The 13339-nt window shown below is 44.7% G+C and overlaps 1 protein-coding gene across 1 annotated transcript in view; it reads left to right on the top strand.

Moving 5' to 3' along the window:
- The window catches only part of pou6f2 (POU class 6 homeobox 2), an 828619-nt gene that overhangs the window by 255706 nt on the left and 559574 nt on the right, over window positions 1-13339 (top strand). The window contains 1 exon segment of the mRNA XM_038809943.1: window positions 7626-7717. Coding sequence (XP_038665871.1) covers window positions 7626-7717 — 92 coding nt within the window.

Below are 13339 nucleotides of genomic sequence, written 5' to 3'. Positions count from 1 at the left end.
TGGGGCGTGATCCCCGCTGGATTTTCGGCAGCCCCGGGCGATTCTCCGACCCTGCGGGGGGTCGGAGAATTTCACCCCACATAACTGTAGTCTATTGGGCTCAATCAAAGACCTCGGGTATTTTAAATAAGATCTAATTTTATCGGTGTTGAGACTCTGGGTCAAGTGCGACTGGAATTAACCATGCTCTAGTTAAGAGCCAGATATTAATGTGTCATCTGTGCCCTGTGCTTTGATTTTTACATCGATTTAGTACATCGAAAAGTCCATACATCTGTTGAGCCTTGAAATAGTTGAACAGATGCCTGACATTGTTAAAATAAAATTCCAACTTTGTTGAACCTTCAGGAAAGAAAATGAACCGATGGCCACCTGTTCTGGTCATTTCAAAAACTCCATTGTTTGAGCTCTAAAGGGTTGTTAAACGGTTGTGCAGTGTATTCTCTATATAATTGGTTGGCTGAACTTAAAACCTCTCTGATTGAATTAGCTCAGCATGGGTTATTGACACAGCTGTGAAGGGGGCTGGAAGGTTTGTTTGATTGATAGTTTATGAGTATTGCTGTATTTTGAAGAGGTATATTTTTTGCTATTTGTTTATTTTGAGAGTTTTAGGAGCACTTTAAAGAAGTTAATTTTTTCAAGGATGGTTTGAGTGGCTGCGATTTTGACAGTTTTATGAAGTCCAAAGATTTTCCAGTGCTATTATATAGTTTATGAGTTCTGTTCATTGGTGGTGAATTGGTATGGAGGATTGATGGATCTGTATTTTGTTAATATGTGTCGCTGCACTATATATAAATCATACAGAACTCGTGACTGAGCTTCTTGAGTGAAGTCAAGAATGGGCGGGATTCTCCGACACCCCCTGCCGGGTCGGAGAATCGCCGGGGATGGCGTGAATCCCGTCCCCGCCGCCTGCCGTATTCTCCGGCACTATTTTGGCTGGGGCAGGAATTGCGCCGCGCCAGTCAGCGGCCGCTGGCAGTGGCCCCCCGGCGATTCTCCGGCCTGCGATGGGCTGAGTGGCCGCCCATTTTCGGCCGGTCCCACCGGCGTAAATCACAATAGGTCCTTAATGGCGGGACCTGGCTCCACGGGCAGCCTGCAGAGTCCTCAGGGAGGCGTGGAGGGATCTGGCCCCGGGGGATGCCCACACGGTGGCCTGGCCCACGATCGGGGCCCACCGATCCGTGGGCGGGCCTGTGCCGTGGGGGCACTCTTTCCCTCCGCACTGGCTGCTGTCAACCTCCGCCATGGCCGGTGCGGAGAAGAACCCCCCTTGCGCATGCGCTGGGATGACGCCAGCGGACGCTGGCGCTCCCACGCATGCGCCAACCTGCACCTTTGGGGTGGCCTGACGCCGGAGTGGTTCACGCTACTCCTCGGCGCTGGAGTGGCCCGCCCCTCCAGTTCACGGAGAATCCCGCCCAATATCTTTATTCATGTCAGTGTCAAAGTCTATTGGTCAAATCAAATTTTATACGAATATGGAATCTAAAAAGTCGTTTGTCCAATGCAAATACAGATGATTGAGTTGAATTCAAGATACAATTCAGTTTGAAGCAATTTCTTCAGATCAAAATGCATGATACAAAACTGAAACAAAAGTAAATAGCTGTTTGCGAAGATTAGATTAAGATGAATTCCGAGAGAGTGCAAAAGTTTTCTCCTGGTCTCTTAAAGAAATCATAATATTTTTAGACTCCGTCCCCTTTCTGACTGTGATTGGGATAAAATAATTATTATTCATATAATTGACCGAAATGTCTGTCTATCAAGTTTTGAGATAATATGGCATGGGAAAACTTCTCTATGTTTCGATAATATTGTCTGATCAGACCACCTGCTTTCCCACCATATTCTCGAGAACTGGGAGGTTTGCCCAGTAATGATAACAATGCAATGTGGATAGTCAGTTTGAATACTGACTACCTTATCTGATCTTTCTCATGCCCTCAGCATTTTCTGCTGTCCTAGCTTATAACATGATTTTTAATAGAATAATGTCACTAAATCATTTCTTCCCTCAACCCTTTAGTACCTATAACAAATCTATCAAGGATACATGGGGGACATTGGTAGTATCAAGGACTGAGGGATGAGAGCTGGGGATGAACAATCATAAATATTCTGGGCCAATGTGCCAGCGAAAAGAGCTGGGAAGTATCCATGCAATGTCAGGTGTAGGTCTCCTGACTCATGACTCTCTCATGAAAATCAGCCCGTGGTCTCATTATCAAGCGTAATGCTTATTGACACTGAAAAGCTGTTTTTTATTTCTCAGCTGCTGTGATTTTCTACCAGGAACCGCACGTCTGACAGGTTCTCTGACAGACAAGGAAGTGGAGCGGACCCACATTTGTGGAGTGCCAGCCCTCAGAAGGTTTAGCTGAAGAATGGCTGACTCATGAGGTTCTCCTGCCCTATAAACACCTGCTTTCAGCATTCCCCACCAACCCCACCGTGAGCCACCAAGATGGGTTAAGCCCACCAATTCTGTGCCTGGTTTCCCAGGTGGACCCCACTTTCACTGCTGGTTTGGCTGCTCTACTGTCCTTACTATCATCTAGCACCACAAGACCAATTTCCATTGTACGCTAAGATGTGCTCTATCTGGGTTCCAGCTTAATTTCAAGTGCACCCAGCATATTCCTGCTGAATTTAAAGGGGAAGTGCATTGTGAAAGTATCAGGTTTTCATGGTCTGTATTTATATATCTGGCACTTCTCGTGGTAAATCAGAATATGGCATGTTTCATATTATCATAAACCTTCCAGTACAGAATGGTTGGTCCATTGTGCCTCTGTCACATTTTTGAAAGTGCTATCCAATTAGTCCCACTTCACTACGCTTTTCACATTGCACTGCAAATACTTACTTTGAAAATATATATCTAATTACCGTTTTAAAGTTACTATTGAATATGCTTCCACCATTCTTTCAGGCACTGTATTCTTGATGATAACAATTTGCTACTGACCCATTTGTTTATTTTACCAATTATCTTCAATCCACATCGTCTAGTTACCAATCCTTCTGTCATGGGAAACAATTTATCTCTCTACGTTTTAATTTTGAAAACAAACATTTCCCGAACCTGCTCCCCTCCAAGGAGAACCCCAGCTTCTGTCGTCTCTCCAAGTAACTGAGATTCCTTTTCCCTGGTTCCAATCGAGTAAATCTCCTCTGCAGTCCCTCTCCTAAAGTGTGGTGACCAGAATGGATACTCTAGCTGAGGTATCACCACTGTTTCATAAAGGTTTGGCATAATTTCCTTCCTTTTAGTGCAGGTCCTGTATTATTTTCTTCTTAACCTTACCACTTTGCCACTTTCAAAGATTTGTACATGTGAACCCTCAGGGCTCTCTGTTCTGTACTCCTCCAAAATTGTTCCATTTATTTCTCATTATTATGTCACGATATGGGAGAGCTGGTCAAAACTTGAGTTCATTTAATTACAAGAGACCTGATGTAAAACATAAGAGCATAAAAACTAGGAGCAGGAGTAGGCAATTCAGCCCCTCAAGCCCACTTCACCATTCAATACGATTATGGCTAATCTCATCTCGACCTCAACTCCATTTTCTTGCCTGTTCTCCATAACCCTTTAACCCATTACAAATCTGTCTACGATCCATTACTTTTTTCTCCATAACCCTTCAACCCATTGCTAATTAAAAACCTATCTATCTCTACCTTAAATTTCAATGTCCTGATGTCCACTGAACTCTGGGGTAGTGAATTCCACAGATTCACAATCCTTTGAGAGAAGTCATTTCTCCTCATCACTGTTTTAAATCTGCTACCCCTTATCCTAAAACCATGACCTCTCGTTCTAGATTGGCCCACAAGAAGAAGCATTCACACTATGTCTACTTTGTCAAAACCTTTAATTAACTATATAGCTCAATTAGATCTCCTCTCATTCTTCCAAACGCAAGAACGTAAAGGCCTAAACTGCTCAATCTCTCTGCATAAGATAAACTCTTCATCTCTGGAATCAATCTAGTGAACATCTTCTGACATCTAATGCACCTATATTGTTATCACTAAGGCGGGAGTGATGGGCAAGCTAATGGGGCTAAAGGTAGACAAGTCTCCTGGCCCTGATGGAATGCATCCCAGAGTGCTAAAAGAGATGGCTAGGGAAATTGCAGATGCACTAGTGATAATTTACCGAAATTCACTAGACTCTGGGGTGGTCCCGGTGGATTGGAAATTAGCAAACGTGACGCCACTGTTTAAAAAAGGAGGTAGGCAGAAAGCATGAAATTATAGGCCAGTGAGCTTAACTTCGGTAGTAGGGAAGATGCTGGAATCTATCATCAAGGAAGAAATTGCGAGGCATCTGGATAGAAATTGTCCCATTGGGCAGATGCAGCATGGGTTTGTAAAAGGCAGGTCATGCCTAACTAATTTAGTGGAATTTTTTGAGGACATTACCAGTGCAGTAGATAACGGGGAGCCGATGGATGTGGTATATCTGGATTTCCAGAAAGCCTTTGACAAGGTGCCACACAAAAGGTTGCTGCATAAGATAAAGATGCATGGCATTAAGGGTAAAGTAGTAGCATGGATAGAGGATTGGTTAATTAATAGAAAGCAAAGAGTTGGGATAAATGGGTGTTTCTCTGGTTGGCAATCAGTAGCTAGTGGTGTCCCTCAGGGATCCGTGTTGGGCCCACAATTTTTCACAATTTACATTGATGATTTGGAGTTGGGGACCAAGGGCAATGTGTCCAAGTTTGCAGATGACACTAAGATGAGTGGTAAAGCGAAAAGTGCAGAGGATACTGGAAGTCTGCAGAGGGATTTGGATAGGTTAAGTGAATGGGCTCGGGTCTGGCAGATGGAATACAATGTTGACAAATGTGAGGTTATCCATTTTGGTAGGAATAACAGCAAACGGGATTATTATTTAAACGATAAAATATTAAAGCATGCCGCTGTTCAGAGAGACTTGGGTGTGCTAGTGCATGAGTCACAGAAGGTTGGTTTACAAGTGCAACAGGTGATTAAGAAGGCAAATGGAATTTTGTCCTTCATTGCTAGAGGGATGGAGTTTAAGACTAGGGAGGTTATGTTGCAATTGTATAAGGTGTTAGTGCGGCCACACCTGGAGTATTGTGTTCAGTTTTGGTCTCCTTACTTGAGAAAGGACGTACTGGCGCTGGAGGGTGTGCAGAGGAGATTCACTAGGTTAATCCCAGAGCTGAAGGGGTTGGATTATGAGGAGAGGTTGAGTAGACTGGGACTGTACTCGTTGGAATTTAGAAGGATGAGGGGGGATCTTATAGAAACATTTAAAATTATGAAGGGAATAGATAGGATAGATGCGGGCAGGTTGTTTCCACTGGCGGGTGACAGCAGAACTAGGGGACATAGCCTCAAAATAAGGGGAAGTAGATTTAGGACTGAGTTTAGGAGGAACTTCTTCACCCAAAGGGTTGTGAATCTATGGAATTCCTTGCCCAGTGAAGCAGTTGAGGCTCCTTCATTACATGTTTTTAAGGTAAAGATAGATAGTTTTTTGAAGAATAAAGGGATTAAGGGTTATGGTGTTCGGGCCGGAAAGTCATGATCTAATTGAATGGCGGAGCAGGCTCGAGGGGCCAGATGGCCTACTCCTGCTCCTAGTTCTTATGTTCTTATGTTCTTATCTCTCCTCAAATAAGGGGACAAAACTGTTACCAGTACTGCAGGTGCAGTCTCACCAATGCCTTGTAATAATCATTATAATAATCTTTATTAGTGTCACAAGTAGGCTTACATTAACACTGCCTACTTGCCCCTACTTGCCACACCACGGCACCTGTTCGGGTTCACTGAGGGAGAATTCTGAAGGTCCAATTCAACAAACCAGCACGTCTTTCACAACTTATGGGAGGAAATCGGAGCACCCGGTTTCCATGCAGACACAGGGAGAAGGTGCAGGCTCCGCACAGATAGTGTCCCAAGCTGGGAATTGAACCCTGGTCCCTGGTGCTTTGAAGCAACATTGCTGACCACTGTGCTACCATGCCGCCCTTGTATAGTTGCAGCAACACCTCCCTACTTTTCTACTCTATTCCTTTAACCATAAATGTCAAAATTCCATTTGCTTTCATTGTTACCTGCTGTACCTGCATGTTAGTTTTGTGTAATTCATGCATGAGGACACCCAGATCCCTCTGCAGCGAAGCACACTGACGTTTCTCTCCATTCAGATAATAAGTTGCATTTCTATTTTTCCGACCAAAATGGATAACCTCACACTTAGTCACGTTAAACTCCCATCTGTCAAATTTTGGCCCACTCACCTACCTATCTATAACCATTTGTAAATTTCTTATTTCCTCTTTGCAACTTACTATCCCACCTATTTTAGTGTCATCTGCATTTTTAGCTATCGTATCTTCTACCCCTACATCCAAGAACTTAAGATCTACTGTAAATAGTTGGGGCCTAATGACTGAACCCTTTGGCACCCACTAGTTACACCTTGCCATCCAGAAAAATACCCTTTTATCCCGGCTCTCTGCTTTCTGTCGGTTAGCCAGTCTTCTATCCAAGGGTATAAATTACCCCTAATCCCATGTGTTCCTATATTGTGCATTGATTTTTTTCCGCTGCACCTTATCAAATGCCTTCTGAAAGTCCAGATATACTACATCTACAGGATCCCCATTATCCACTTGGCTTATCACATCTTCGAAGAACTCTAGCTGGGGCTGGTTTAGCACACTGGGCTAAATCGCTGGCTTTTAAAGCAGACCAAGACAGGCCAGCAGCACGGTTCAATTCCCGTACCAGCCTCCCCGAACAGGCGCCGGAATGTGGCGACTAGGGGCTTTTCACAGTAACTTCATTGAAGCCTACTCGTGACAATAAGCGATTTTCATTTCATTTCAAATTAGTCAAACACGATTTACTCTTCATAAAACCATGCTGACTCTGATGGATTGTGATTTGACTTTCCAAATGTCCTGATATTACTTTTTAAATAATGGATTCTAACAATTTCCCAACGATCGATATTAAATTAACTGATCTAAATATATATTGAAGGTATAACCATATTAAATGCTATGTTATGTTGATTACTTACATTTTGTCAAAGCTTAGTATTTGCTTTATTTCTGTAATATTGAAAAATGGTTACATCGGAGAAGTAAAACATTAAAAACACCAGACTCGGCACCTTAGTACTTACTTAACTTCATACATGTGGGTGCATCTGTCTGTGAGGTTGAAAGTAAACAGGCATGCATTGCTTTTTAAGTAATCAATGTAATATTGGGGGGATAATTTCCAGTTGTTGCTTGTTTTTACCCTTGGTCAGTTTTTAGAATCATATTTTACTCAGCTTGCTAACTATTCTTGCATCGGCACAAGGCTGAAATTGCGAACAGAAGTGGTGAGGCTGGAATGAGTATCTCAATCCCATTGAATGCTTCAGTTTCCATTTTAATCTGTCAGATTAATGCATCCTCCTCAATAAAATGGGTTTGTAGGCATTGCATGATATTGCTGCTTTATTTACATGGTTTAATTGATTTATGGAGCAACCGAGCAATAATTTGAGATCATCATGAATAGAAAATACTGGTGGATATTTAGTGGAGCTTCTGTTTGGGTTTCAGGGACCAGAGGAAGCTCTACGCACTCCGAAACCGGCACAACAGACCAGCACCAACCTAGCCAAACGCATCCTTCTTTTTCAGTCGGGCCACAGGTTAGTAGATTACGATTTTACAGCGAGGAGAGTTTGCCTGCATGACTTGTTTCCAAACGTATACAAGTGCAAATCAATCTTCCAGTAAGAGATGTATTTTTACTTTCCAATTCTTTTAAATTACTGAATGATTGCCATGGCACATTGTCCAAAATCGGTCCACAAGTCATATCTATAAATCACTACATGAGCAAGAAACAATGAGCTTGGATTTTTTTGCACCCGAAGTCCCAGGTAAATGAATTTCCAGATATTTGCACAAGGAATTGGAAGGTGTCGCTGTGGGTTTCAAGGATGGTTGCCAGGGATGCTGGACAACTTTCATTTGGTTCAAATTATAGCCAGGTGACTTCCTGCATAGCCTGCCTTCTTGTCCTTGATACCTCTTTATTTTCCCAAGGGTTGAGCCTGCCTCACATGCTCTTTCACATCAATATACTACCCCTTGGTGACATGGGGGTTATTTAATCCACAATGAGGGGGCTGGTTTGGATTAGAAAGAGGGACCAACACCTCCCCCCCCCCTCCCAACCACCACCACCACCACTACGTCCAGCTTAAAGGAATTGGCAAGGTAGGTGGACTCCCAATCAGCTCCAAGGTTGTGAGCTGACAAGGTTGCGAGCCTTATTATTATTCTACTTTTGGAATTTAGTTATGAGCGGCCAGAGGAAACTTGTTAGTGACAACCATGCGTGTGCTAATGCATTCAGGAGTTATCGGCCATTTTCACATGAGGTGTATAAAATTATGAGGGCATGGATAGGATGGATAGGAAGGAACCTTTCCCCTTAGCCAACTGGTCAATAATCAGGAGGAATAGATTTAAAGTAATGGGAGGAGGTTTATAGGCGATGTGAGGAAAAACGCTTTCACCTAAAGGGTGGTGGGAATCTGGAACTCATTGTCTGAATGGATGGTAGAGGAGGGAACCCTCACAACATTTAAGAAGCATTTAGATGAGCATTTAAAATACCATAGCATACAAAGCCACAGGTCAAGTGCTGGATCATGGGATGAGAGTTAATAGGTACTTGATGGCCAGCGTAGGCACGATGGGCCGAAGGGCCTCTTTCCGTGCTGTAAAAAGTCTGTAGCTCCATGACCTGCCAAACCCAGCATGTATGCCTGGGGAGCCCCTGTCATTGGGCACACACCCACCCCATGACCTTTCCCATGAGACTTCACACTTTCGGCCCATCGTGCCTACGCTGGCCATCAAGCACCTATTAACTCTCATCCCACGATCCAGCACTTGACCTGTGGCTTTGTATGCTATGGTATTTAAATGCTCATCTAAATGCTTCTTAAATGTTGTGAGGGTTCCCTCCTCTACCATCCATTCAGACAATGAGTTCCAGATTCCCACCACCCTCTAGGTCATATATGTCAAACTCAAGGCCCGCGGGCCAAATCCGGCCCGCGGTGGAATTATCTTTGGCCCGCGAGATAATATCTAGTTACTTTTTTTTTTAAATTTAGATTAGCCAATTATTTTTTCCAATTAAGGGGCAATTTAGAGTGGCCAATCCACCTACTCTGCACATTTTTGTGTTGTGGGGGCGAAACCCACGCAGACACGGGGAGAATGTGCAAACTCCACACGGACAGTGACCCAGAGCCGGGATCGAACCTGGGACCTCAGCGCCGTGAGGCGGTTGTGCTAACCACTAGGCCACCGTGCTGCCCTAATAATATCTAATTACTATTAAAGCTCGCCCCAGCAATTGAAGCGCCTATGGCGTATGATATGGCTGATGCCGAGTTTATTCAGGTATGGTGTGAATCACAAAGTGTTGGCCTGTGGAAAAATTTTTTCATTAGAAATTACTCTGGAAAAGCTCCAGATAAAGCAATAAGAAATAAATGCAACTAATTTTTTTATTTATTTAATTTTTAATGTTGTTTTATAGGCAATAACCTAAGCTTTATTAGTTCCAGGTTCAATAAGTTCATTTCAATAAGTTTTGCAAAAAAAATTGAACCAGTCCGGCCCTCGACTTGTCCCGATTTTTTAATTTTGGCCCACGGTGTATTTGAGTTTGACACCCCTGCTCTAGTGGAAAGCGTTTTTCCTCACACTTTCCTTCCCCTGGATTTTGATCAGTCCATTGCTCCCGTACCCCCACCATATTCACCCGATGCTCAGACTTCTCAAGCCCCTGCCTTCAAGCTTCCTTGCTGCCCCAAACTCTGATCCCCAACTTTCAGGCATCCAATTACCTCAGCACAGGTCTCTGATGCTATTTGGATGTTTGTGATGTCCCCCACTGAAGCCCCCAATCTCCCCTGGGTTGATTCAGCTTCCCCCCCCCCCCCCCTCACCCCCATTAGCAGAGATCAACCCCCTCTTCCGATTTCCTGCACCCCCTGACACCTGCCTCACGATAAACTCCCATTCCCAACCCCACTGATCAGTGATTGGTCTTTTCTTCCCTGCAGAGAGCATCCGCCCTTTCCCAGTGGTCATAATCTACATTGTTCTGTAGCCTCCATTGACCTGTTTCTTTCCTGACTGGCTGAATGTTTGACATCCAGGCGGGGAACTGATTATTAACACCACATCAATGCGGTGGTGTTAAAATTCCTCAGCATGCAGGAAAGTCCAGGCTTCCAGGTTCCCCAAGGCTTACGAAATTTCCTTGCTCCCGTCAGATAAGGTAGTCAAAACTCAGCTTACACATTTATGGTCGGTGCTATGCTGAGATCTGTTGTGGTACACGGCAGAGTTGCTGGCCTTGGGTCAGTTGTTAACGCATATTTGAATTTGTAGCATTTCTAGTGATTGCCCAGAGATGCCACAAAAATAATGGAACCTTTAGAAAGCCACATAGTTATGTAAAGTAACGGAAATAATACTAGCCTCGCGTTTATGCAACAGTAGAAAGTTTTATTTCCAAGAAAATGAGTAAGATAATAACGACAAGTATGTTCTTCACTTAAATTCTATTGATCCAATGGATCAAAAATTTGCCTGGTGCAATCCATAGATGTATAGCCTGAGAGGCACTATGAAGTATAAATCAAAGTTGCACTAATTTTCACATATCTGTGGAGCTGCTAATACAAATAGCTCTTGGTATAATGATTCAAGACTGATCAATCAATGGGGCAACAACATTAAGAACAGAGTGGGCATGATTCCTTTGCCACGTTGCGCTCGAGCAACAGCAGGACGTGGCCGGAGAATCTCGGGAGAGGCCTCTAGTGGGCCTCCCGACAGCCTCCGCACCTCACGGGATTCCCCCAAGTCCTGCGAGACGTCGGAGTCAGAACTCCGCTCAAAAGGGGTGGAACCAAACGACACTCGTGGAAGTAGGTTGTAAACGTACTTGTGACCTACCTGCCTGATAGCCACCGGCCTCTATTGATTCTCCAGCCTCCCCAGGAAAGTGGACCAGGCTGAATGGCAGCTGGGGGTCTCCCAGGCCATCGGAGACCTCTGGGTGGTCAGGGTCAGTGCAAGTTGGCCTCCTGGTCCTCCCCATGGAAGGTGGGCACCTTGGCACTGCCCAGTTGGCTCCTTGGTACTGCCAGCCTGGAACTGCGACTCTGGCACTGTCAAGGTACCCAGGTGGCACTGTCAAGCTGGCAGGAGTGCTGCCTGGGTGCCAGGGTGGCAGTGCAAGGGTCAGGGGCCGAAGGGGGCCTTGCCCATGGAATGAGGGTGGAGGGAGGGTTTGAAGAGTGGGGGTGTGCAGGGCAGGTAAGTAGGTGCCTCTGGGAGGTTGGGGGGGGGGGGGTGATGGGTGGGGGTTCTGGAAGAGAGGGAGTGCATAAGAGGGCTTGGTGGGGCCTGAAGAGGGGGAACCCCAGGGACCCCAAAGCTGGGTGTCCTCATTTGGGGGTGGGGGGTGGGGTAGTGCCCATGTGTGCGGAGGGTGACATTTCCCATGGGTGGGTGCTGTGGGAGACCCCTAAGCTCACAGAAATTGGGGCACCCTTTCAAATTGGCAGCGTGATCTCTGAGTTCAGCTCCACAGTGCTAAAATAAATTCTAAGTGTGGCCTAAAACATTGAGAAATTCCCCAGGGCCCAAAAAAGTGACTAAGTGTCATTTAATAACGGTGGGGAACTCGCCTGCAGAGCCGGCGGGAATCTACCTGAAAAACCCGCCACAAAGGAACTTAGGAATTTTTTTGGAGAATCACGCCCTCTATTCCAACTATCCCAGACCACAAAATTCAGGCAAAAAAACAAAAACGATGATGAACCACCAACAGCATTATATTACCTGGGCTTCAAGAGCTGGTCAGCCAGGCACTGAGAGTCATATGTAATATCCCAGCATGGACAGTCTTATTATATAACACATTGACAGCTTTACTTTTCTTATGTTACTCCTGAATTGTCGCTCTGAACCTAATTAAAATGGTAAATGACAAAATATCAATGCGAATCAAGGATATACATGCAAACAACATAGTTCTCCCAAAGGCACCATTCTTATGTGTTGAGTTTATCTGTCTACTTTCACTGAGCTCTTGTCACACGTTCTGTACACTGATGTTGAGTGCAATATTCCTCACCATAATGCACCAAATCAATACACCTTAATGATGACAGTTTAACACTTGTATCTTAATACATAACGACACAATTTGAATGAAATACCTTTGTGCTAGATGTTAAAATTACAGCTGGGGATTGGGGCAATATTAATACTTGGTTTTTGTCTGCAAAAGTACCCTTAGCGCCCACAGTGCACACACATGCTTTTAAGGCAAGCTGTGCTGGTTGCCATTTTGGTGAGGGCATTAGCGTGTGTACTGTGAATGGCTGCGGGCACTGGGGCAACAGGTGTTGATGGAGTCTTGGTCAACAGGGATATTAAAGAACCATGTAATCTCCCCTCTTCCGACAATACTAGGGGGGTTAATATCATAAATGGCCAGCACTGCTTCAAGGGAGTTGTATTGTGGCTGGAGCAGGTGGCGACAGTTGCACACAAAGCGAATCTGACCTGCGAAACATTCATGAATGGCACAACGTAGGAGAGCGCGGACTCCAAAGGTTTTCAGGTGCTTCACTAGGTCCCTTGCTGAAGGTGGTGAAAAGGAGGGGAGATGTGCAGAAACGTTGAGTTTAGCAAGACTCCTTCAACATCTGTTGCCCCAGTGCCTGCAGCCATTCACAGTACACACGCTGATACCCTCCCCAAAATGGCAATCGGCACAACTTGGCTGAAAAGCATGTGTGTGCACTGTGGGCAGCACGCTAGGCATCTAAGGGTAATTTTGCAGACAAAAGCCAAGTATTAATATGTCTGGTTTACCCTTCATACATGTGCATTTATACCAGTGGTCTCCAACCTTTATAAACACAAGATCACTTTTACAATTTAAATGCAGCACACGATCTACTCTTAAAAATTCGACTTTACTAAAACCCCCAAAAAATGTGCATAACACAGGGCAGCACGGTGGCCTAGTGGTTAGCACAACCGCCTCACAGCGCTGAGGTCCCAGGTTCGATCCCGGCTCTGGGTCACTGTCCGTGTGGAGTTTGCACATTCTCCCCGTGTCTGCGTGGTTTTCGCCCCCACAACCCAAAAATGTGCAGAGTAGGTGGATTGGCCATGCTAAATTGCCCCTTAATTTGAAAAAATAATTGGGTAATCTA

This window comes from Scyliorhinus canicula, chromosome 10 (assembly GCF_902713615.1).
Source record: "Scyliorhinus canicula chromosome 10, sScyCan1.1, whole genome shotgun sequence".
Lineage (NCBI taxonomy): Eukaryota > Metazoa > Chordata > Chondrichthyes > Carcharhiniformes > Scyliorhinidae > Scyliorhinus > Scyliorhinus canicula.
Note: the sequence above shows the minus strand (reverse complement) of the source record. Positions and strands in the feature narration are given on the sequence as shown.